Source organism: Podarcis melisellensis (genome assembly GCF_964234715.1).
Source record: "Podarcis melisellensis genome assembly, chromosome: 13".
NCBI classification, from domain to species: domain Eukaryota; kingdom Metazoa; phylum Chordata; class Lepidosauria; order Squamata; family Lacertidae; genus Podarcis; species Podarcis melisellensis.
In genome coordinates, this window is record NC_138545.1 from 23,524,910 (window position 1) to 23,552,524 (window position 27,615).

The 27,615-nt window shown below is 39.8% G+C and overlaps 2 protein-coding genes and 1 pseudogene across 3 annotated transcripts in view; 2 read left to right on the top strand and 1 right to left on the bottom strand.

The window, feature by feature from the left end:
* LOC309354762 (vomeronasal type-2 receptor 26-like) overlaps nt 1–927 on the top strand; it is a gene marked incomplete at both ends in the record, with an annotated part of 73,740 nt that extends 72,813 nt beyond the window's left edge. The window contains one exon of the mRNA XM_081885033.1: nt 26–927. Coding sequence (XP_081741159.1) covers nt 26–927 — 902 coding nt within the window. The remainder of the gene's footprint in view (nt 1–25) is intronic.
* LOC309356057 (craniofacial development protein 2 pseudogene) overlaps nt 1–27,615 on the bottom strand; it is a 282,752-nt pseudogene that overhangs the window by 52,033 nt on the left and 203,104 nt on the right. The window lies entirely within an intron of this gene.
* On the top strand, nt 3,987–9,553 carry LOC309354763 (vomeronasal type-2 receptor 26-like; the record flags this gene model as incomplete). Its single annotated transcript, XM_081885034.1, has 7 exons — nt 3,987–4,018; nt 4,620–4,766; nt 4,952–5,243; nt 5,523–6,377; nt 6,672–6,899; nt 7,227–7,353; nt 8,652–9,553. The coding sequence occupies 7 exons, from the start codon at nt 3,987–3,989 to the stop codon at nt 9,551–9,553; spliced, it is 2,583 nt and encodes an 860-aa protein (XP_081741160.1).

The window sequence follows — 27,615 nt, forward strand, 5'->3', positions numbered from 1 at the left end:
TGAACCATTCTTTTTCATTTTTCAGATATGGATGCCTGTGTGAAATGTCCAGAAGACCAATACCCAAACAAGGACAAAACTCGATGCATTCACAAGGTTCTAACCTATCTGTCATACAAATTAGATTTAGGGATCATCTTAGCCATCTTGACTATTGCTTTTTCCTTGATCACTGTTTTAGTTCTTGGAATTTTTATGAAGCACAAAGAGACCCCAATAGTTAAAGCCAACAACCGGACCCTCACCTACATCCTGCTCATCTCCCTCCTTCTTTGCTTCCTCAGCTCCTTACTCTTTATTGGGAAGCCTGGAAATGTGATCTGTCTTCTCAGACAATCACTGTTTGCTTTCATATTCTCTGTGGCCCTTTCCAGCATTTTGGCAAAAACCATCACCGTGGTTATGGCATTTATGGCAAGCAAGCCAGGTTCAAAGATGAGAAAATGGATAGGGAAAAGGTTGACAAATTCTATCATCCTTTCCTGCTCCTTTCTTCAAGTTGCCATATGTACTCTTTGGTTAAGTACTTCCCCTCCTTTCCCAGACAAAGACATACACTCAGCAAAGGCAGAAATCATACTAGAATGTAATGAAGGTTCAGCTACCATGTTTTATTGTGTCTTGGGCTATATGGGTTTCCTGGCCCTTATTAGCTTTATTATGGCTTTCCTGGCCAGAAAGTTACCTGACAGTTTCAACGAGGCTAAATTTATCACTTTCAGCATGTTGGTGTTTTGCAGTGTTTGGCTGACTTTTGTTCCAACATACTTGAGCACCAAAGGAAAATACATGGTGGCTGTGGAAATATTCTCCATCTTATCATCCAGTGCTGGCTTACTGGGTTGCATCTTTTTCCCTAAATGCTACATCATTGTACTGAGACCTGAACTGAATAAGAGGGAGCAACTAATAAGGAAAACGAAATGAAACATATATGATAACATTGTAGCTTATAGTTATTAAGGCATTTGGGCTTGATTAAGGAAACATTAAGGAAATCCTTGCAACATCAGTGGAGATGGATGCATCACACTTCAAGTTGGAAATATTCTCCATCTTATCATCCAGTGCTGGGTTACTGGGCTGCATCTTTTTCCCTAAATGCTACATCATTGCACTGAGGCCTGAACTGAATAACAGGGAGCAATTAATAAGGAACATAAAATGAAAACTTATGTCCACAACTACATCTTGCTCGTGAATATACATATATTTACTTTGCTGTATAAGTCATTTGCATTATATCATCACATTCTGGCCTTTTGGGTTGCATCTTTTCCTCTAAATGCTACATCATTGTGTTAGAGTCCAGCTGAATAACTGAGAGAATGAATAGTATAATAGATCTAGAGAAAACAAGCTATATGGATAACATTGTCATGAGTGTTATTATGTCCACTTCTTCTTTCTACTCCTGTATATATTTTCATTGGAGTTGGCAAGTACTGCATAGGCGCTTGTTTAAGCAAGCATCCCTCAGAGAATTCTTGCAAGTAGAGCTGAGACAGACCCATGTCACCCAAAGTGCCTGTCCAACTTCATTCTACTAGTCCAGTCGCTCCACACTCTGTGTGACTGCTACTTGATTTCTGAGGAGAAATATCTAGCTTTGGTGCCTAGTCTACAGTTATTTAGCATCATGGGTGGTGCATCCCATTTCACTACTGAGGTAAAATGGGAAGTGCTTCTGGTTCTGCCATTCGACCTGCTCTGTCACCTCCTTGGCCAGCATCGGCACCTATTTCCTGTAAGATCTCATAAGATCTCACCAAGATGTCATGAGATATCTCACTCCCTGTGTGATCTCGCAAGAGTTTGGTAAAATCTCATGAGATCTCATCGGAAATTGGTGCCAATACTGGCTCTGCTACTCTGCCAGTGGTGGTGCCAGTGGTGGAGTTTGGGCATCCACAGGGGCACTGCCTCATGGGCTTCTGCTACCTGAGATGGCTGTTTCACCCCACTTCATGGGTGGGCTGCCCCTGGGTAGCAGTTGAGAGATCTTTCCCAAATGAGAGAGGAACACTACCTGTGTTCCATTCCCTATAATTGTTCATATAGAAGACATTGCTATCATAGTGAACAAGTTTCTTTTTCCTACAAAGGTTGTAGAACTTGTGTTTTAGCCCCTTGATCCCTCACAGAAAAGATACTACTAGGTTAACTCTACTTGGAGGTGAAAGTGGGGAGAATCAGTCAGCCACAGGAATTTGACCTTTGTACACAAAGAGGCACAAATGCAGAAATGCAGCTACAAAGGTCAGATAGTGATACCGACAGAAATAGTGGGAGTGCAATCTCCCCGATCTCGTGGACTCACGAGATTAACTGAGAAGCACAAAACTAACAGGAAGAGAAGGTAGCATTTTTCCGGTTGGGGGAAAAGGGGGCAGACCTCAGTTCCAGCAACTGTGTCATCAGAGGAGGACTGAAATTAGCTGAACTCCAACTGAGGCTTCTTAATTGACAAATAAATCTGAAATAATTAACTGCCGGAGTCATTTTGTGTGTGTGGGAGAGACCCAAGCCTGACATCCAAATTACTAGAAAGGATAAAGACAGCCTAGTTTGGCAGATGATACTCAGTGATATTCAGTGCCAGAAAAAAAGAGAGTTTTTCTATCATAGATAGATTAATGTCACCAAAATGATTATTTTTCCAAAAGTAAGCTTTCTATTTCAAACAATTCTACTTCGGATGTCAGAAAATCTATTCCTAATTTTCCAGACGGAATGGGATTAGAATCTAAAAGAAATGAGGGTGTTCCATTTTCTGCTTTTCCATTATTGAAGCATAAATTTAGATTGAAGTTAAAACTCCTCAATAAATTCACACAAACCATTTATAACAATTGGAAACAAAGGGTGGCTAGCTTATCTCCTGCCCTATCACCATAAACCCCCTAGCATACCACCTTACTTTTCATAACTTTTGACGCAGGTCCCACCCCAACTTCCCTGGGACGGCTAAAGAACTGTGTGCCATGAGGCAAGGCAGAAGCAAGAAGCACCTATATCATCAGCTCCCAGTTGGCATGCAAGGACTCTGTCAATCTTCGGCTTATATAATGTGTCTGTTTTAATGTTCAAATTGCTCACCACTTCGGGTGCCTCAACAGAAAGGTGGCATATAAATCCACTTAATAATAATAATAATAATAATAAATCATATATAATATAAACTCCAGGTGTGTGTCAGGGTCTATAAACAGTCTCTCAGTTCACTTCATAATTTTCAGTTCTGGGGAATGCTCTTAAAATGTTTAAGCTGTGCTAAGTGGGTGAGGGCACTCATGATTAATTGTCTCAATTTTCTGGGTCAGCACTGCATTCTGCACATCAGTTAAGGTTTCAACAGAAGAGCAACGTATGTTGGACAGAACTCCCCCCCCCCCCAAGTCCTATAGCCTATGTCAGGAGAAAACTTAACATCTCCACCAAATTTGCAAAGAGGGAAGGTTGCTGTTATCCCTAAGATCACGAAAAGGAGATCAATTTAACTATCCACATTTTCAGGTCACCCTGCCCAGTCAAGAAAATCAAATCATGATAGTACTGTATAGCCAAATATATTTTACTAAAGCAAATTAATAATTGTCATAATATTAACAATAAGTAGGACAAACAAAATTGGAAAGGGATTTGTTAAAGAACATGGAGCCATAAACATGATAAAATTCCTCAGGCTGTGATTTTTAACTGCAGCATTCACACAATCATAGAATCGTAGTGTTGGAAGGGACACAAGGGTCATCTAGTCCAACCCCCTGCAATACAGGAATCTCAGCTAAAGCATCCATGGTAGATGGCCATCCAACCTCTGCATAAAAACCTCCAAGGTAGGAGAGTCCATTCATGTTATGTGAAATAGGAATCACGAGGGAACTGAATTGTAGTCCTGCACTTATTCAGCTATGTGCTACATATAATCTCTCAAAGAAATATAGCAGCAAAATTGGGGGGGGGGAATAACTTCCTAGTCAAGAATGACGCAACCTCAAAGGCCAACAGCACATTGGTGAAATAATAATTATTCTTATCACTCAGAAAATTACTGCTTTCTATCCTCTGGCACACTGGAGATTCCAGAGCCTGTAAGCAAGATCAATAGTCAGCATTTGAAGAGAACTATAAAACCCTTGTGTTACTCTAAATTTGATCTAGGGATAGGCTGGGCTTTGGAAATAATAACATGTACATTCCATTCCTTTGAAATACAGATTGAGGGTTAAAGTTACAGTTTTGGTTTCTTTGCTCATGATGCATAAAGATATCTGTATGTTGATTTCAAACACTCCTCTTTACACAATGAAATGAGGATATACAAGAAATGCAGTGTTTGGGGACACAGACAGATAAGATGATATTTCTAAACATACAACCAGTATCTCGGAGCACTGATTCCCTAACTAGACATGTGGTAAACCTGTTTAGCAACAATATCATTCAGCATTCAACGTTGTAGCAAAACTACTAACTGTTACATGCAATGCTGCATTTGGAAGCATGGGAATCTATGTTTGGAGGCAAAATTTTCTCACCAGGATCATGCTAGTGATCGTGTTGCTGCTTGCACTGCTGTGTCATTCCGTATGTAAGACACATTCTATTAACTGCAGCATATTGGATGATCCAGTCCCTATTCCTCATGAATTTTACGAGCCAGGAAATCTTATCATTGGTGTCATTGTTTCTCAGGTTGTCTTCCTCTATAACCATCTCAGTTTCATGGAACAGCCCACACAGATCTTGATTAACGAACCCATGTAAGGCAATATTATTTATCTCTCACCCAATTTTTAATATGTGCAGACCATTATTATTAATGAATGCTGTTCTTTATTTACTTTCTAGTGTCACAAAAGTGGCTTGGGTGCCTGCAGATGAGCAAGGACGAAGAATACAAAAAAAAAGTTGCAATTTTATTAAACAGCTGTTACTCTTATTACAGATCTGTGCCAAAGAACTACCAGCATATACTGGCCTTAGCATTTGCTGTCAAAGAGATCAATGAGAATCCCAACATCTTATCAAATTTATCTCTAGGATTCCACATCCTCAATAGTTACTACACTGCAAGAATGACGTATAAAGCTACCCTGAACCTTCACTCCACACAACATAGGTTTGTCCCCAACTTCATTTGTGACAATCAGAACAATCTGATAGCTCTCATTGGAGGATGCATCTCTGAAATCTCTGCCAATATTGCCATCATTTCAGCAACCCGAAAGACTCCACAAGTAAGCTGTGTGCATGGGGATATGGAGATTTCACCTCTCTGGTACAGAATCTTTATTTCAGGAAATGGGTTCAGAGAAGGGTAATGAATCTAAAATGGATAATAACCCATTTAAGGGAAGTTTGAAAAAACTTTGTGGATTTAGTGTGCACCAGAATAGGCTAAATGGAGAGAGTGTGGTCCTTCTCACATGACCCAAATAACTCCTGCACCTCTGTGATTCAATAATTAAGAATGATCTTGTCATCCTTTAAAAAAATGCTTATGCATTTGATTTCAGCTCACCTATGGATCATTTTTGCCACAACAAGGTACAAAACTTCTATTTCCATTTTTGTACCAGATGGTCCCAGATGAAACCTACCAGCATATAGGAGTTGCACGGTTACTTCAGCATTTTGGATGGACATGGATAGGGCTCGTGGCTGTGGATGATGACAAAGGAGACAGGTTTTTACAGGCAATTGTGCCAATGCTTTCCCAGAATGGCATCTGTTATGCATTCATAGTAAGAATACCAAAATGGAATTATGTGGATGAGATGGTGGACTATGGTTTACAGCATTCAGTAAATTATGCAATTGTCTTTGAGCAAAACCCCAGAGTATTTTTTATTTATGGAGAGCCTCCGTCATTTCAGGTTTTGAGATTAATGCTACTTGTAGCACCCTTAATGGAATATCCACCTCTGGGTAAAGTATGGATTATTACATCCCACTGGGATTTTGCATCACTATCTGTTCAGAAGAATTGGGAAATACAGACTTTCCATGGTTCCATATCCTTTACAGTTCATGCAAATAAGCTATTAGGATTCCAAAAGTTCATTCAGATGTTAAAACCTTTCTGGGCCAAAAAAGATGGTTTTATAAAGGACTTCTGGGAACAGGCATTTACTTGTTCATTCAAAGCCTCTAAGGAGCAGGAGGAAGAGGAGAAGAAAATATGTACTGGAGAGGAGACACTGGAGAGCCTTCCTGGCATTCTGTTTGAAATGCACATGACTGGCCACAGCTACAATGTCTACAATGCTGTCTATGCTGTGGCACATGCTTTGCAGGCCATATACAAACTGAACTCCAAACACAGAAGATTGGGAGAGAGATGGACATTTCGGAACATGCAACTGTGGCAGGTAAATACACATCAATACTTTTGTTTAAAAAGTAGCCTAGCTTTGGAACCAGAGGGAGAAGGAAGTGTAAGTTTACATAAATCAGTTACATTAAAATGCATGCAGATTTCTTTTTGGTTAGAGGTAAGACTCTAGTGTTTTAAAACCAATGGCCATCCTTGGAATCAAATGGATGGACATGGCAGACAGAGGGTGCAAATCATTACATCTACTGTTCAAATATGACATACATTTGTGAAGCTCCCTGAAATAATTTCAAAATTAACTCCATCTTTTGTTCCTCTTTTAACATAGATCCATCATTTTCTTAAGAGCATCTTATTTAATAACAGTGCTGGAGACATTGTGCACTTTGACAGTAATCGAGAAATAGTTGCAGGTTTTGATGTTACAAACTGGTTGATGTTCCCCAATGGATCTGTTGTTAGAGTAAAAGTTGGAAGACTGGAACCTCAGGCTCCTTCTGGCAAGGAATTAACCATTCATGATGACCAAATTGAATGGCATCCAAATTTTAATCAGGTGAAATTTACCAGCAAATACTTGAGTTTATACTGTAGTTCCTAGAAAACACCAAGGAACTAATTTGCTGTAGTGGACAGCCTTCTCTATTCATGTTGAATTCTGGAACATGCACAGAGCAGTCATGGCTGATGCAGGCAGACATTCATTCAGATGGCTCCCCACTGCATACATTTATCTCCCAAGCAGTGGGAAGAGTGATACAAAGCTGTGCCAAATGCTTTGTCCTCATTCCCCTATCACATGATTCAAATCAGATGGTAGTTGACTGATAAATGAGGAAAGCTAATCTCTTATTGCTCATCTTCCATTTATGATTCCACTTAGGTGCTGCCTGTTTCTGTGTGCAATGACAACTGTTGCCCTGGCTATAGCAGGAAGAAGAAAGAGGGAGAGAAATTTTGTTGCTATGATTGTATTCAGTGTCCAGAAGGGATGATCTCTGTCAAGAAGGGTAAGAGGCACAATGTATAGTGATACCAAAACATTTTCATAACACAACATAATGGTTATATTTGGAGAATGCATATGCCCTGAATACTTTTAAAAGTAGTTTGCAATACAAATTTTATAGGTTGAAAGGGAGTATATAAATGTAATAATACATTAAAAAATACATTGTTGTTGCAACCCATAGGATCAAATATTGGATGAGTATTTCAGTGTATGTGGCCTGATGTTGTGAACCCTTGCAATGATGTGATGAGCAGCTTGCTCACTTGGTATGTGCCCTTCCTAGCTGATGAAGGACAATTAGACAGAGGGTTGACTAGATGGATCTCAGGTGGGGTGAACATGTCTCTGTGTGATGGAATTGTTGCAATTGACCTTAAACCTATGGTGGTGCATCCATTTCTGTCAAAGCCCACCTTAGACCCTATAATGACTACTTTCTGGACATGAATATTATCATCTTGGGAATATGGTGAAGAAAGTGTGGTGGGGCAGATGGGGGAGTATCTCTAACCTACCTAAAGAGTTATGTCCCAATAACAGCATGGTCCTTGTTCTGTGGTGTCCTTCTCCCCAGTGTTGAGGCCCATGAAGCTGCTAGGACTGGTAATTAGGAGTTTGGGCAAAGTGTCATCAGTATGCTAATGACACACAGCTGTATTTCTCCATAAAGTCTAATTCAGGATAAGCTGTATATGATCTGAACTATTTCCTTGACAAAGTGATGACAGTCCCTAAAGTGAGATTGAACCCTGGGAAGAACAAAGCACTGTATGTAGGTGATTCCCATATATGGGAGATTGGTCTATTCTGTATTCTGGATGGCTCACTCTGAAATAATAGGTTTGTCATTTAGGGGTGCTCCTGGGTCCAACTCTGGTAGCTTGAAAATTTGCAGCTGATATTCTTGGATAGGAATAATATGACCACAATTATTTATGCACCAATATCTAGCTATTCCAATGTGGGGCTAACAGAAGTTCAGTAGATGCTACAGGTGTTGTAAAATGTTGAGGCTAGAGTGTTTGTGGGGGCAGACTGCCACCAACAAAAATATGCTTGTTAAAACTACAGATAGGAGTTTTAGCAAGCATATTGTTAAAACTACAAAGTACTGCAAGGGTGTTTAAAATGATGATTTATGACAACCTTGTCATCCTGTGGAAATATGGAAGTCCTTTCTCCTAGAGTGATTCAAATAACGATAATAACACAAATGGAGAACTATCCCTTGCTCTCAGAACTGACTGCTTTGGAAAGAAATTGGTCAACTTCTTCAACACTCTTCACTTTTTTCAGATATGGATGCCTGTATCAAATGTCCAGAAGACCAATATCCAAACAAGGGCCAAACTAAATGCATTGTTAAAGTTCTAAGTTTCCTCTCTTACAAAGAAGATTTAGGGATCATCTTAGCCATCTTGACTATTGCTTTTTCCTTGATCACTGTTTTAGTTCTTGGAATTTTTATGAAGCACAAAGAGACCCCAATAGTTAAAGCCAACAACCGGACCCTCACCTACATCCTGCTCATCTCCCTCCTCCTTTGCTTCCTCAGCTCCTTACTCTTTATTGGGAAGCCTGGAAATGTGATCTGCCTTCTCAGACAATCACTGTTTGCTTTCATATTCTCTGTGGCCCTTTCCAGCATTTTGGCAAAAACCATCACCGTGGTTATGGCATTTATGGCTAGCAAGCCAGGTTCAAAAATGAGAAAATGGATAGGGAAAAGGTTGACAAATTCTATCATCCTTTCCTGCTCCTTTCTTCAAGTTGCCATATGTACTCTTTGGTTAAGTACTTCCCCTCCTTTCCCAGACAAAGACATGCACTCAGCAAAGGCAGAAATCATACTAGAATGTAATGAAGGTTCAGCTACCATGTTTTATTGTGTCTTGGGCTATATGGGTTTCCTGGCCATCGTCAGCCTCATTGTGGCTTTCCTGGCTAGAAAATTACCTGACAGTTTCAATGAAACCAAATTTATCACTTTCAGCATGTTGGTGTTTTGCAGTGTATGGTTATCCTTTGTTCCAACCTACCTGAGCACCAAAGGGAAATACATGGTAGCTGTGGAAATCTTCTCCATCTTGTCTTCCAGTTCTGGGTTACTGTGCTGCATTTTTTCTCCTAAATGTTATGTCATTATTTTGAGACCTGAGCTAAACAACAAGGAGCAATTAATAAGGAAAATAAAATGAAAGCATATATCTATTTCTTCATTCTGCTCCAAATCTATCTATCATCTATTTCTATCTATCTATCTATCTATCTATCTATCTATCTATCTATCTATCTATCTATTTATCTATCTATCTATATCTATCTATCTATCTATCATCTCTATCATCTATCTATCTATCATCTATCTATCTATCTATCTATCTATTATCTATATCCATCTATCTATCTATCTATCTATCTATCTATATCTATCTATCTATCTATCTATCTATCTATCTATCTATCTATCTATCATCTATCATCTATCTATCTATCATCTATCTATCTATCATCTATCTATCTATCTATCTATCTATCATCTATCATCTATCTATTACACTGGTCAACAACAAATTTGTTGTCTGTGTTTTTTCAGCTGATTTAGGACAAATCTGATGCGCTGAATCCAAAAATCACATTGGTTTTGCTCAATCAGGTCAAGTTTTTGAGCTATGGCCACATGTCGTTTTGTTACATTTTTGTTCACATGTACGCTTGTTTGGAGCATTTTAGAAGAAGTTGGTGGGGGTAACATGCCATGTCGAATAATTATTTTGATTGGAAATGATTATTTTAATGACAAGAAGTATTCAGGTCCGATAGTTCTGGGTGATTATGTCGAAAGGGGATCAGTTTGAAGTCATAAAACCTCGAAATCTTCCATAAATTGGTCCAGCAAAGCATAAAGTTGGAGGATCAAAACTAAGTTAATGGGGCAGTGGCCCCACGAAGTATCCTGATCTTCAATCAGCACGTCGTCCTGTAGCTCATCGTGATGAAATTCCAGTGCCTATCTTCAGAGAACTTCCGGACATTAGGGATGAAGATGCCTCCAGTGTTGAAGGACATGAAGAAGAAGAAGTGGTTCTTGAAGATGATGCTCCACATCCATTTTCCCAAAAGGAGTTGAATGATCTAGTTTGTGACCTCCGCTTGTCAAAGGACTCTGCCAAACTGTTGGCATCCAGATTGAAGGAAAAAAAACCTCCTCTCTGACAGTGCTCGCATCAGCTTCTTCCACAACAGGCATCAAGAGTACCTCCGTTTTTTCTCGGAAGAGAAGGACTTGGTGTACTGTGCAGATATTGCGCAGCTTCTGCTCAAGCTTGGAGTGCCACAGTATGAACCCAAAGATTGGAGACTGTTCATTGACAGCAGCAAGCGATCACTGAAATGTGTTCTGCTACACAATGGCAACCAGTTTGCCTCTATACCCCTGGCTCACTTGAGTACACTGAAGGAGAACTATGAAGCGGTGAAGTATGTGCTGGAGAAAATTGGTTATGATCAGCATAAGTGGTTTATTTGTGTTGACCTGAAGATGGTGAACTTTTTGTTGGGACAACAGGCTGGCTTCACCAAGTACCTATGTTTTCTGTGCATGTGGGATAGTAGGGACCGTGCTCAGCATTACACGAAGAAGGACTGGCCTGTGCGGGAGGAATTGGTGCCTTGCAAAGAAAGGAACGTCATCAATGACCCTCTGGTGGACAGAGACAGAATACTCTTCCCACCGCTGCACATCAAGCTCGGCTTAATCAAACAGTTCACCAAGGCTCGGGACAAGGATGGTGACTGCTTCACTTACTTGAGCCAGGCTTTTCCAGGATTGACCATGAAGAAGTTGAAAGCTGGCATCTTTGACGGTCCTCAGATCCGTCAACTCATCAGAGATCCAGAGTTCAGAAAGTCAATGAACGAAGTGGAACTGGAAGCGTGGAAGGCATTTGTTCTGGTAGTGAAGAACTTTCTTGGCAACAATAAGGCCAGAAACTACGCAGAACTTATCAACAACATGCTGACTGCTTTCAGAAACCTGGGCTGCAACATGAGCGTCAAGATGCACTACCTATTTTCACATATGTACCGGTTTCCTGAGAACCAGGGTTCAATGAGTGACAAGCAGGGGGAGAGATTCCATCAGGACATGAAAGAGATGGAGAGCAGGTATCAGGGTCGCTGGGACACAGTCATGATGGCTGACTACTGTTGGACTCTGAAGAGAGACCTCCCTGCCGCTGAGCATTCCAGGAGTTTCAAGAAACGGAAGTTCAAGCCCTGAAGTTTGAAAAATGGTGAAGCAACATGCAATTTACATGTACTTACCTTTATCAATGCCCACCATTCAGTTTACAGTAAACCTGACCTGATGGAGACAAACGGATGCCATTTCCTGATTCAGCAGTGCAAGAATACCCTAAATCAGTTGTAGAAATCTAGACAACATTCAAAAAGTAAAAAATTGTTGCCCAGTGTTATCTATCATCTTCTATCATCTATCATCTATTTGTCTGTCTGTCTATCTATCAGCTATCTATATCACCTATATTTTTCGGTAAAGGTTATCTTTATTATATCCTCATATTCTGTTTTTCTGGGTTGCACCATTCCCTCTTTATGCTACATAAAGGGCCTAGTTGGGCCTAGTTGAAGAACTTTGAGACTGAATTTATTATGCCCACTTCATTCTGCTCCCATGTTGATATGGCAGAGATATGTTGAGAAATTTTGCATAGGTGTATGTTCAAGTAAACATGTCTCAGAGAATTTTTGCAAGTAGAGCTGAGACACACATACATTTCACCCAGTGTGTCTGCCCACCTACATTCTGCTAGACAAGCCCCCTCCTCCCCAGATGATTGCTACTTGATTTTTTAGAAGAAATGTCTAAGAGTGCTATATGTGCAGATACTCATGGCTGATAGGCCTTAGTATCCCCTCATGGTGATCTTGGTAGGTAACCCAGATGCAGCGCAATTCAAAGGATAACCATTAATCTTGCTGAACCCCATCATCTAACCATCAACCAGCAATTTGGCTCATTGATTTCAGGATATACCTCCAATGCCTACATCAAACCTTCTGAAATCTGTAATCAATAAAGTTGTGGCCATATTTCATCTTGTGTAGTATGTGCACTCCCTCTGCCATTGGCTCCATTGTGCCTGGGCCCACAACATTGGGCCAGCATGGGGTAGCATGGAGGAGATCTTTCCCAAATGGGAGAGGAACATTGTACCTCTTCTCCTTGTTACGATAATGAAGCAATGCTGCTGCAAAGTCCTAGCTTGAAGAGTAAACATGATGGGAATGTTGGGACTGTCTGTGGGAACAGAGGGGCAGTCATTTCACAGTGTGAAGCACCGGAATTACCTCAGAGTGTAATATGAGCTGTACAGGATGTACAGGAAGTGTTAGTCGCAACACTGCTGGAGTATGGAGAGAGCAGTCATGTTTTTTGTAACGCTGCAGAGACAGAAATAAAAGCATGTAAATACGTTTCTGTCAATCTCTTTCCCCTGCCAGGGGAAGAGGGGGGGTGTTCTTCTCACATTTGAGAAGAATTGCCGATCGAGACCGTGCCTGCGCTTGCTGGGGAATGCAGCCAGGGAGGGAATCAAGCCGGGTGCCTGGGATTGCTGCCAGATTCTCATGAGGAGGGCTTGAATTTCCCGACACTCCTTCCCCTACAACTGTTAATGAAGTGAAGATGTTACTATCATAGTGAAACAAGTCTCTCTGGGCAGCCTATCAGTTTCAGAAGAAACCGGCACATGTATTCTATCTTATTATGAGCCATTACTTTTATCTAATTCCCCATGCTATGTCATTGGAGCTGTAAAATCAATTCCATGCCCTCAACCTGTCCCCAATTCTAGGTCAGAGGATCTAGGACAGCAATTGCCAACTTCAGGATATGCTGAGGTGGCTGTAAAAGGTCTTGCTTCTAAGGCCACACTCCTCACACGTCCTTCTTTTTTGTTTTTGCCTGGCTTGAATGTGTCTCTGAAGCCTGATAATGCCTCTTGTTTACCGTGATGGAGGGTCAAGAGGGGTGTGTGAATGTATATAAAAATCAGCCTATTGTACAAAAATAATATTTACATTAATTGCGGTGCTCTCTTTTGCCTTTGGCTCCCAAAAGATTGCCCAGATGGGAGTGTGGCCATCTGGCTGAAGAAGGCCCCACACTCCTGTAGTAAATGCAGACATGTCTAAAACAGAACACAACTCACATCACTTCTCCACAGAGTTTGGATAAGGACTGTAAACACAAAGTCAGAGAAGGTCCAAACAATTTCAAACGTGCAATTGTAACAGAAGGACAAATAAAGAACAAGAACAAGGGTTGGATAAATTCATTAAAGTCTGAGGAGAGCATCTGGAAAGAGTCTCCTCCTGCAAGAGAGGGGAGTGGTTGTGGTCAGGAGCGGGACTCCGCCTCAAGCAGGGGGCATTAGCTCCCTCCCTCCCACTCACCTGGCTGGCGCCCACATCCACGGGCAGGCACCCAAACAGGTGCCTGCGAGGGGGCGTGTTTAGCAGCCTAAATTGCTGCAGCACCAGCCTTCCAGCCTCACTTTTCGTCGTCCCATCGTCTAGCATTTTCTCCAATTCAGCTTTCTCCTCTCCTTAACCTCTTGTCTATCCATCCGGACATGCAGTTGTCTGAATCGACTTTGACAGTCAGGATACGCCAGTCCAAAACTGATCAGGCTGGTAGGGGGGTTCTAGTTAAGGTGACAGCTTCAGCGCAGCAGGGCCCATGCCTGGTCAAGGACACTAGATGGTACCTTTACCTCAGACTGCCCAGTCCTGGCCCGCTCCTGGTTCATGACGATGGGTCACCTTTGTTGAGACAACTATTCACAAGGGTGCTCCGCAAAGCTATTGATGCCTGTGGTTTATCTTCCCAGGATTATGATGCACACTCATTCAGGATTGGCGCCACCACAACAGCGGCGTGCTTGTGTTTGCCGGCAGATAGGATTAAAGAAATGGGCCGGTGGAAATCCGATGCTTATAAAGGTTACATTCGCTAGTATACGCTCCGCTGCATTACCTCTACTTACCCGTCTTTCTCTTTCCTTTATTCTCAGCCTTTCTCAGAAAAAGTGTTTGGATTTGCGGCCACAGTATAGTCCATTGGGCCCGTGTCGGCTAGCTGCGGCCTCACCCCTAATCTTGGGTTGCCACCTGGAGTGCGAGTTTCCTGGTTTTCGAGACGAGGCATGCGTTGGGAAGAGCTTGTGCCATTGCTGAGGGAGAAAGTCGCCATGTTTGGCCCTCCCGACATCCTTATCCTTCAATTAGGGGAAAATGACCTTGTTAACAGAAGAAGTGCAGACTTGTTGTGGAACATAAAAAGAGATTTGGATGAGATTGCTGCCTTGTGTCCCAGAACAACGGTGTTCTGGTCCTCCTTCCTGAAGAGAGTTGTTTGGCACGGTGCGCAGAACTGTATGGCCATTGAAAAATCCAGGAAACTCTTAAATCGTGCAATAGCCCGTTGGGTGCACTTTATGAATGGCCGAGTCATTTCTCATGACCATATCCGGATTGGCGATCAGGCCTTGTACCGGAATGATGGGGTTCATCTTTCAGACCAAGGAAATGACATTTCCTTAATTAGCAGCAGCAGCATCAGGAATTGGTTACAGCTGTGAGGGTATTGGCAGCGAGCCTTTTGGGCTCGGGTGGTGGTTAGGCATTGGAATAATGTGTTGTGGTGTGTCGAAGGGCTAGGTGTGGCCATCGCCTGCGCCTTCAATTTTGGGTATTCCATCAAAGGAATCCGGCGGTCGTGTATTCTGTCCGATGCCTGCGTGGCGGGAGGCCATGGCACGACCCTCGGTGACATCAGGGGAGAGTTTATAGTTGGATTAGCATCAACAGGCTCCACCTACTGGTGAATAACCCCCCCCCCTGTTTTAGACTCACCCCTCTCTGAGGGGGTGGAGTCAGCTGACGTAATTCAATGCCTAAGCCAATACCTTTTCACTTGCTGTAATCAATAAAGTTGTGGCCTTTTCTTGCCCATTAACCTTATATCACGTGTCCTTGTGTTTTCATTCCACTACGCGTGGAGCGGGTCCTCGAACCACAACTTAAAGCTACATTTGACCTGAGACTTGGGTTCCCCATACTAATATTTTTTAAAGCATATAAATAATACTGCATAAATATTTTAATAATAACAAAAAATAATAGCAATAACAATAAAAGGGACATTCAGTAATTAGGTGCAGTCTCTTAAAAGAGATGTAACCATCCTTCAAGTTATGTGAAATGTGAATGAACTGTGGGTGAACTAAAGTCAAGTTCTGGACACAGGGAGCCTGGTCCTGTCAACTGAGTCCCACCAACTATTGACCACCATGCAAACAGGGCGGAGGGGGGATGTAGACTATTGAGGGAGGGAGTTGTAGCATTTTGTTAATGCATGATGTAACTTCAGAAGCCAGCAGGACACTGGGAAAACAATTTCCTTCCCTATCATTATCAAAATTATTGGTTTGCATTGTCTTATGCAAAAGATATCCAGAGATCAACAATGAACTTGAAAAGAGATATTAGAGCCTTGTGTTGTTCAGAACTGGATCGAGACATTGACAGAGCTCTATTGTATTGTTGTTTCAGCGTGTTTCCACCAGCTGACTCCACCATTATTTTATAAACAAAAATATGTATACTGTGGGTATCTCTATTCTTCATTCCTTCTCCCGATGCTCTTATTAGACAAATGTTTTGTTCACTCTTCATCAGGTATCTCCATCATCAACTATTTTTTACAACAATTCTGATTTACAGAATTTGAGAATTCTGAAGGTAACTCTTGCATAGTACCACAAAGCTATCGATACCTGCAGCTGAATAGATAAAAACAAAGATATTGAAAATAGAAAAAGAGTACTTAAAGCTTATACTTCTCACTCATGCTTAGAGTATAAATCAGTGAATGTTTTGATCAGGGAAACTGACAAAAAAAGGAGCCATTATGTCAGTGACCAAGATACTAATGCAGAGATTCCCTAACAGCAACAAAATCATCCGTCATTCAAGTGACTATGTAGCAAAACAGATAAAAGCCACATATAATGCTGTAGGTGGAAGCATGAAAATCTGTATTTGGAGGGCATCCTTTGTCAATGGGATTATACAGGTGGTGGTGTTGCTGCTCATACTGGTGTGTCATACTGTAGGCAATACACCTTCTATTAACTGCAGTACACTTGACGATCCCCTCCCTATACCTCATAAACTTCACCAGCCAGGAGACCTTGTCATCGGTGAGATTGTTTCTCAAGTCTACTTTCACTATAATAGCCTGTCTTTCGAGGAACAGCCTATACATGTATTGATTGATGAACCTATGTAAGGAAACATTTCTTTCTTCGTCTGTAATAAGTTCATGTGACATTCACCATTATGCAGCTTTGTGATTAAGTAACTATTTTTACTTTGTGTGAAAAAGTGGTATCCCCACAGTATTTGGACTACTGTTTATTTTTGCTTTCTGCATTATGTTCCTGTTAAGTAATCACAAATAGCCTTTCCACCAGTCACTCCACGTAAATAAATAGATAGTGTACATTTCTGTAGGACTTCTGCAGAATAACAACATAGTAGATTGTGCTCTTGTTATATTATGTTACTCCTGTTCTTTCCACATTTTGTTTCCTCTCATCCTTTGCCACTATATATACCCTCTTCCCTGCACTTCCAATCTTCTGATTCTTTCAATATTTGATTTCATATTATATTTTAGAAATGCCACCATGTTTCATACCTCCAATTGTTTCCAGCCTATTCCCATTTTACAAAAGGACAAACCTGACTTTGTTTCTACAACTTAAAATGCTCTGGAGGGAAACATGCAATCAAAAGCGACCTACTAATGGATGTGCAAACATGACCCCATTTGTTATTCATACTTTTAAAATTAAAAGTGCATTATTAAAGTGCTACTTTTTAGTTCATCTTAATGGTATTGTTTCTGTGCCAAGGAAATTACTCCAATAGCTGCAGGGAGCAGTTTCCAAAGCACTTTTACTATTCCAAAATATTGCAAAAATTTAGTTCTTGCTATTTCAGATACAGTGCCTTAGTTTCTTAATTTCACCAAGTTACATTTCTTCAAACTATAATACCTTATGGTTTTAAGCTGATACTTGAAAGCATGTAGATGAGTACAATATATTTATTATTGTCATAGTTGTTTCATGGTTGTTTTTCTTTTTACTCTAAGTCTTATTTTATATTTGGTGTTAGCCACCCTGAGCCCAGCCCGGGGAGGGCAGGGTATAAATAAATTGTTGTTGTTGTTGTTGTTGTTGTTGTTGTTGTTGTTGTTGTTGTTGTTGTTGTTGTTATTATTATTACAGATCTGTGCCTAAGAACTTTCAGCACATCCTGGCCTTAACATTTGCTGTCAAAGAGATCAATGATAATCCCAACATTTTATCAAACATTTCCCTGGGATTTCACATCCTCAATAGCTACTACTCTACAAAGATGACCTACAAGGCCACTCTGAGCCTGCTTTCATCGCAACATAGGTTTGCCCCCAACTTCAATTGTCACAAGAAGAGCAATCTGATAGCTCTTATTGGAGGATGCATCTCTGAAATTTCTACCAATGTGGCCATAATTTCAGCCATTCACAAGACTCCACAGGTCAGCTGTGTGCATGGGGCATAAAGCTTTCATATTTGTTACACATCATCTTGATTTCAGTCAAACATTCCCTGTGATATTTTGCTTAGAAAGCTAATTGAATGCATACTAGAAGGCAGTACAATCAGGTGAATTCAATGCTTTTTGGATAACAGTCCCAGATCAGCCCAAAAATTAATGTTGGGGCCCCATATCATCAACCACAGTTAAATTTAATGAAGGCAAAATATTGTATTTAGGGGTGAGCTCCCATTGCTCTGTCCCAGCTCCTGCCAACCTAGCAGTTTGAAAGCACGCCAGTGCAAGTAGATAAATAGCTACTGCTGTGGCAGGAAGGTAAATGGTGTTTCCTTGCACTCTGGCACTAATCACAGTCCTCCGTGTGCCAGTAGCAGTTTAGTCATGAAGGCCACATGACCCGGAAAACTGAAAGCGAGATGAGCGCTGCACCCCATAGTCGCCTTTGACTGGACTTAACCGTCCAGGGCACCTTTACCTTTACCTTTTATTGTACCTGCTTTGGCAGCAGTAAATGTGAAAGGGATCTCCAGGTTAAAATTGATTTCAAGCTAAATTTGAGTCGGCAGTGTCACTATAGCCGAAAAAAGTCTCCAGCAGCACAGTACAGTAAACAGAAACATAGTTTCTAATTCATAGAAAGTACCTTGAATTTGTCCCTGTCTCAAGGGGTCTCTGTGGGATTTCAAGGATCTGCCCTGGCAAATTCAGGGTGGATAAAACAGGTGCTGTTTCAGGTGTGATTTTACCCCACTACACACAGTATCTCACAAGTCTTTTCTCTAGGGGTGTGTGGCTTACTGTATCCGGGTCTTGGTTCTGAACTATAAAATGGATGTAAACAAACTGGAAGCAGGGCAGGAAAGGTTGGCATTGCTCTCAGAAATAAGTACTTCAAGGGAAAAAAATCTATAGGAAGTCTGCAGAAAATTAGACTAAGGAAGAACATTATAGCATTCTTCAAATATTCGTAGTACCACAAAGGACAGAAAAAGAATATTGGGATGAATTTATTCATAGTAAAGTTAATCGATAGAATCAATTAGCAGAGGGAGGCCTTCAGACAGTGGCTATAGTTCTTGCATCAAACAGGGTGGCATAAAAGAACACCACACATTACGACTGTATGATTTGAAAAATATATATTTTTATTTCAGCTCACTTATGGATCATTTTTGACAACACAGGATGACAAAAGACTATTCCCTTTTCTGTACCAGATGGTACCAAATGAAGCTCACCAGCACAAAGGAGTTGTGAAGTTACTTCAACATTTCAGATGGACATGGATTGGGCTCATGGCTGTGGATGATGACAAAGGGGACAAGTTTTTACAGAAAATAGTGCCAATGCTTTCTCAGAATGGTATCTGTTATGCCTTCATTGTAAGACTACCAAAATACTCTTACGTAGATGAGTATATTGATATGCTTATAAAGCAATGGGAAAGCTATGTAACTGTTATCGAAAGAAATGTCAATGTATTGCTCATATATGGAGAATATCCATCCTTTCGAGTTTTGAGAATATTGCTGTTTCTCGCACCCTTCTTGCCAATGCCTCCTATTAATAAAGTGTGGATTATTACATCCCAATGGGATTTTGCATCACTATCTGTTCAAAAGATATGGGATATACAAACTTTTCATGGTTCCATTTCCTTCACAATTCACTCAAATCAGCCCAAAGGATTCCAAAAGTTCATTCAGATGGTTAGACCTTCCTGGTTTAAAGGAGATGGTTTTATTCAGGATTTTTGGGAACAGGCATTCAGCTGTTCATTAAATGTGTCTAAATGGGAAGAGAAGGAAAAAATCTGCACTGGAGAGGAGAATCTACAGAACCTTTCTGGAATTCTGTTTGAAATGAAGATGACTGGCCACAGCTACAATGTCTACAATGCTGTCTATTCTGTGGCACATACTTTTCATGCTATGTATAAATCACATTCCAAACACAGAAGATTGGAAGAAAGAGACAGGCTTTTTTTCCAGAATGTGCAACCATGGCAGGTAATTGCAAATAAACACTTGTAAAAGAAGTCCAGCTTTTCCTGCAAAATGAAAGAGGATTTTAAATCTACATAAAACAACTCCACCCAAACTGTTCAATGTTATCTTTTCTTTTTTGTAAATTCAAATAGAAATATTAAGTCGCCACATGTATTAACCCCAAAATGAATAGGACTTCCTTTGTGAAGCTCCTTGAAATGATTTCAATGGCGTGTGTTTTTGTAGCTTTGTTTATAATCCCTTTTTATCTAGGTCCATCAACTTCTAAAGAGGATCTCATTTAACAACAGTGCTGGAGATATTGTGCACTTTGATGACAATGGAGAACTAGTTTCAGGTTTTGATATTACAAACTGGCTAATGTTCCCTAATGGCTCAGTGGTTAGAGTAAAAATTGGAAGACTGGAACCTCAGGCTCCCCAGGGCACAGAGCTATCTATTCATGATGAACAGATTGTGTGGCATCATAGCTTTAATCAGGTGAGACTGCAGATGCTCAAACATTTTAAAAATTCAATTTCAACCTATTCAACTTTCTAGATGTAGTTCCTTCCCTTCTTTGTAAAAATATATTCTATTCTATTCTATTCTATTCTATTCTATTCTATTCTATTATTAATATAATATTCTTTAGGATAAATTGTGTGATTAAAAGTATTTTAAATGTATGTTAAATGATAACTACATGCAGCAGTAGAATCTCAGGTCTGAGATAAGCCCTTTCATCCCAACCCATTAATCATGACCACATTGACCCTTCATCACCCTCTACATCTACATCCTGGGAGCTGACTACAGGTACACATCAGGATTCTGAATCATGTGGGGATCCAATACATTCAGCCCTCAGCACATGGAGAGTAATAAGAAGTGAACGATTGAGTAGGAGTCTCCTGCCAAGCTATTCTAATCACATGGAGGTGAATTACTGAAGAGGCTAATGTGTTATTGCCATTCTTTGCAGGTGCTGCCCTTGTCTGTGTGCAACGAAAACTGCAATCCTGGCTACAGCAGGAAAAAGAAAGAAGGAGAGAAATTTTGCTGCTATGATTGTGCTCTGTGTCCAGAAGGGATGATCTCTCACGAGAAGGGTAGGTGATATAATGTAAAGATATAAAGAAATGTTCATAATTATTTGAGAATGATTATTCCTTGAATATATATGAAGTGGTTTCACAATGGCATTTCAAAACAGAATCCACCTAAAAAAATTAAAGTGTGTGTAACAGCATCAGATAGTCAATAGGACAAATCTGCTCCAAATCATAATGATGATGAGGATGCTGGTAAATGTGAATAGTATTCCTATATCAATGTAATATAGGTTATTATTATAACCACATTACAGATGAGGACTAAGACAGAATATCTGCTCACCTGAGGCCCTGGGTGGGCAGCCTTTGCTACATTACACGGCCATAGTGGGTCCAGGGGCCCAGCCATCTTTGGCACAATCTTAGCCAAACCTACTCTTTCCTGTCATCAATAAAAGTTGTGGCCTAATTCAACCCAATACCAGTCTCAGTTTCCATTCCTGTGGCCCTTCCTGCACCTGCCAGGGCTATCATTCACCTGTGACAGTAAAGACAAGAGCACAGCACAAACCACAAACACTTTTGGAAGCACAAAAGCTAATAATAATGAATTATTGCTTGTTCTATGTGATTATGCCAGTCGTCTCTCTTAGAGTTGGTCAAATAACTGTAAATAAAAGGAAAGGAAACAAAAGGAAAGACTTTCACGTTATAGGATGACATTACTTCAGATTGGAGCCTATGAAGACAGGAAGCTCACTGGCAGTGGTTCTCCAGGGTGTCAAGCAGGAGTCTTTTCCAGGGTCCCTTTGCATACAAAGTAGATACTCTACCATTGAGTTACAGCTCTCTCTCCCCACCCCACCCATTTTACAAGTTTGAACTAACAAAATCTAAGCAGCTTTTCCCTTTTCCCCCTCAGACATGGATGCCTGTGTCAAATGTCCAAAAGAACAGTATCCCAACAAGGACCAAAGTCAATGCACTCCCAAGGTTGTAAACTACCTCTGTTACAAAGAAAATTTAGGGATCATCTTAACTATATTGGCGATTTCTTTCTGTTTGATCACAAGTTTAGTACTTGGAATTTTTATGAAGTACAAGGACACTCCCATAGTCAAAGCTAACAACCGAACCCTCACCTACACCCTCCTCATCTCTCTCCTCCTTTGCTTCCCCTGTGCTTTGCTCTTCATTGGACAGCCTGGAAAGGTGACTTGTCTTCTCCGACAAACAGCTTTTGGCATTGTCTTCTCTGTGGCCCTTTCCTCTGTGTTGGCAAAGACTATCACTGTGGTTCTGGCATTCATGGCAACCAAACCAGGATCTAGAATGAGGAAATGGGTGGGGAAAGGACTAGCAAATTCTATTGTCCTTTCCTGCTCCCTCATTCAATCAGGAATTTGTACTCTTTGGTTAAGTACATCTCCCCCATTTCCTGATAAAGACATGCACTCACTGAAAGGGCAAATCATTGTGGAATGTAATGAGGGCTTACCTTCTATGTTTTATTGTGTTTTGAGCTATATGGGCATTCTGGCCATTGTCAGCTTTATTGTGGCTTTCTTAGCCAGGAAGTTACCCGATAGTTTCAATGAAGCCAAATTTATCACTTTCAGCATGTTGGTGTTTTGCAGTGTGTGGTTATCCTTTGTTCCAACCTACCTGAGCACCAAAGGAAAATACATGGTGGCCATGGAGATCTTCTCCATCTTGTCTTCCGGTGCTGGATTACTGGGTTGCATCTTTTCCCCAAAATGCTACATTATTCTGCTGAGGCCTCAGCTGAACAACAAGGAGCAACTAATAATAAGAAAAGGTGATAGAATATAAGGCTGTATCTTTATTCTTCATATATATATGAATGCCGATGCTAGGGATCTCAGGGATCTTAACTAAGCATCCCTTCTCAAATTCCTTCTCAAGTTCCTATGAATTCCTATGAATAAAGTGGTGCTGACATTTGGTTCCCCTATTATACCTCCTACCATGGTTTTGCTCTAACACAGTATACAGTGGTCCACTGACTCCTTCCTACCCCCATACCTAAGGAGAAATTGAGTCACAATGTGTGGCATTTACCAACTATGGGTGATAAAATGCTTTGCCTGTTCTCATTTTCCTGTGGCTATTTGTAAAGTGATGCTTCTGTAAGCATTCTGGCAGTGGTTTATATTTTTACTAGATATCATTTTCTGGCCATTTCCACATGCATACAGTGAATTGGAAAAGTACTGCAATATAATATAATGTAATGAGGGTTCCAATGCTACATCTTTTCTTTTGTTGTCTTTTGTCTTGTCTTGGGCTATATGAATTCCCTGGCTTCATCAGTTTCCCTTCCTAGGAAATTCAATGCAATCAGATTGATCATTTTTCAGCTTATTGATCTTTTGTTGTGCTTGAATTTATATTCTTCCAATACTAGGTACACTCATTCTGTTTTGCATATTACACACATTCTAACAACAATGAATAGGCATGTCATTAATTGCAAATGTAGCTCCATGGTCACTTATTAAAAAAATAGAAAACAAAGAATATTATATTGATTTGAGTTCTTTGGAAGCTGGAAGTTGTATATAAATATAAAGTAATTACTATTATAAATTAATTCTTATTATAGTGAGGGAAGTTTCCCATTATGAAATATTGATGATGAATCTGGAAACAACTTGCCTTCTACGCTGGGTCAAACTGCTAAAATATTAATTAATTGTGCTGTGTTTCAACTTTCCGCCTTCTCTCTTTAAATTAACATAAATGAATCTGCTGCTTTATGAGAATCTAGCAGCCTTACAAGACCATAAGCTTAACATGAGTCAACATTATAAAATTCAATAGCAGAAATATAGTGTCCAGTGTAATAACATCACTCTATCACTTGGTCAGGCCCCATCTGCAGTACTGAGTCCAGTTCTGGGCACCACATTTTAAGAAGGATATTGTCAAGTTGAAAGGTGTGCAGAGGACAGGAACCAAGATGATAAAGTGTTGACCTCATGAATAGAAAGGGAAAGGAATATTGACAAAATATACATAAATAAATTAGGATTGAGATAATAAGGAAATACAGAAAGATATAATGAGAATGAAATGAAGTGTTGTGAGGTCGGTGGAAGTCTTTGTTTTATCAACTTTGGTTATGTAACGATGAATACAGTGTTGGGAATATGTCTGTCTTTCTTCTTTTTTCTTTGTCCTTTTTCTTTGTTTCATTTCTTTTTTCTTTTTCTTTTCTTTCATTCTTTGTTTTGTGTTTTAATCTGTAAGATTTGGAATTGTTTCTCTTTTGTTTTGGCGTATTGTTATATTTTGTTGTTAATATTAATAAATATTACTTTTATTTTTTAAAAAAATATATATGATAAAGTGTCTGAAAACCAAACCTTATGAGGAACAATGGGAGTTGGGTATGCTTAGCCTAGAGAACAGAAGACTGAGAGGGGGATATGATAGCCACCTTTAAATATCTGAAAGGCTGTCTCGTGGACGATGGAGCAAACTTGTTTCCTGCTGCTCCAGAGGGCAGGACCTGAACCATTGGGTTCGAATTACAAGAAAGGAGAATTCAACCCAACATTAGAAAGAACCTTCTGACAGTAAGAGCTGTCTGATACTTTGTTCCACTATTGTGGAAAATGGTGGTCGTTCCTTCATTGGAGCTTTTTAAATAGAAATTGGGTAGCCATTTGTGAGGGTTAATTTAACTGTGATTCTTTCCTTGAAGGGGCTTGGACCCTTGGAGTCTCTTCTACAATTCTATGATTCAACAATAATTTGGTTCTACCTGACTTTCCTCATTCAGAGAAAACCAATTACCCATGACTGCAAGCTTTTAATCATACCAATATCATACCAAAATGATTTTTATATTAGTCCCACTATTAGTCCAGGAAACATAACGATTGGTGCTAAAATTCACCAAGAGATTCCTGCATTACAGGCAGTTGGACTAGATGACCCTTGTGATCCCTTCCAACTCTACAGTACTACAATTTCATTATTTTGTGCACCACTAACTGTTTATCATATGTCAAAGGAGAAAATAATAGTTGTAATATTCAGGGCAGTGGGACTCCTAGCAGTTTCAGAATGCACAAGGCAACTTGAAATGACAGCAGGACACAAGGGAAATGATAATAATCCCTATCATTGTCAGGATTACTGGTATCTATCCTCTGACACAGCAGACATCCAGAGCCCAACCTGCATATGAAGATAGGCATGAGAAACCATCAACAAAGTTGTATATTAGACATAGGCAGGACTCTGTCATTCTTTTGGGTGTTCATTTCCTCTTTACGTGTTAGGATATTTTTTCAGCAGCTGATTAAGCCCTAGTTTAAAATAAAAAAATAAAAAAATAAATTCCATGAGTATCCTTGTCCAATTAACTTTCCACTTCAAAGTTTCTTACTGCGAAAAATCAAACCTCCTTGGCTAGATACAAAAACGTATGCATATGTAGGCATCCACACACATGTTGTTGCATCATAATATAGCTTATATTATTTAATATATTATGCTGCTTTGGATAAGTGGATTGGAAAACCTTAAGAGTATACTTTTTCCCCTTTGCAGACCAAAGCAAACTTATTGGTATACGTACCTGAACAGATGAGGGTTTAGAAATAAACATACTTCTCAGTGAGTCTTGGAGGATAAACTGAGTAGATAAAGAGAATACCTTGATCAGGGACACTGATGGACATGGCACCGTTATTAGTTCTGAGAACAGGGTGCTGCTTCACAGATTCTCAAAGAAGTCCTTCTGCTTAATCAGCATAGAGACAGAATCATCCATCATTCAAGGGAAGCTGTAGCAAAACAGATAACAACTACATACAATGTTGTAAATGGAAACATGAGAACCTATGTTTGGAAGGAATGTTATGCTCACAAGCTCATGATGGTGATGCTTTTGCTACTTGTACTGCTGTGCCCTACTGTATGCCAGGCACAGTCTATTAATTGCAGCATCTATGATGATCCCTTACCTATACCTCATGCATTTTACCAGCCAGGTGAACTTGTTATCGGTGAAATTGTTTCCCAGGTCTTCCTCCTCTACAATAACCTCTCTTTCACAGAACCGCCAACACAGATCTTGATTGATGAACCAGTGTAAGGCAGCATTTATTTTCTCTTGCTTCTGTACTATATTAAGAGAATAATAGTAGAGAACACATAATTGTGCAATCCTGCATTTTTGTCATGCTTTCTATATTAAATTGTTGGGCAGAAATCACTAGTATGTTTTCTTCCACCATCACCATTGAAATGAATGACTACTGTGTGTTTTTTTCTTTCTTTTAATATATCTTTATTGATTTTGAGAATATAGCTATAAAAAGTCAGTAAGATGTACAAATCAATCAAAAGACTATTTAAAACCCCATAACTGTAACTGTGACTGTGTGGAGTACAGAGGTTGCTTACATCATATTCATCTTCAATATTAAGGGATTGATGAGTAAGAGCTTACATCAAAGCGAAATCAGATCAGAAGCCAGAAACAGTAACAGCAAAATCAGTTGAATGCCTACAATCCATTTCTATAGTGTTTGTGCAGGATAACAACACTGTATATTATATTTATTATTTAGTTACTGCCCCATTTCTCTTTTTTCCATATTTTGTTTCCTCATTCTTAATCTCAAATGATGCACTCTCTTATGCCCTTCCAATCATCTGTTTTTAAAATCATTTATTTCAGATTATTATATTTTAGAAATAACAGCATGTTTCACTCTTCCTGTTGTTTTAACACTTTCATTTGAAAAGTAAAGCAGGCTGGTCAGGGAACCACAACCTGACTCTAAAAAGGGTATGCATGTAATACCTCCATTTGTAAACATAGTTAATATTTATCATACTTTTCCATTCAAAAACACACAGGCACAACATTATAGGGGTCTACATTTTTTAAAAAAGTTATTTGTGAATTGGCTGCCAAGTACCATGCACTAGTTAGTCTGAGATATATAGTATATATAATGAATTGCTTTCAAATATACGTTAGTTTTTTGAAGCCTGTAAAGCTCCCTTTTGTACTTTTCACTTGAAATATCTTCTCTGTTTTCATCTGTTTATGACAGATGTTCTTCTATTGTATTTATGCATCACAGATAATAAAAATGCACTGTTGTCAGTTGCTTCAACAAGGTCCATATTATTGTATATTTCTTGCTTCACTGTATTGCATAAGATAATAAGAATATCACTGGAAATAAGAGTTTCACTCTTTTCTAGGTCCTGTCCTCTAAACTAGAACTAAAAATAGGCTCTAAAACATTCTTTAAAGAAACTGTTAAAACATTCTAAAAACAATTAAAATCATTCTCAGCCAGTGACCTCAGTATCTCCAGGATCAGTTTTTTTAAAGTCATGAAATGCTTGGGTAAACAGGAATGTTTTTCACATGTTGATGGAAGACAGTGATGGGGGAGAGAGAGATAGACCTCACGAGGAAGGCATTCCACAGATGGGCAACCACCATGGAAAACCCTTGGTCAG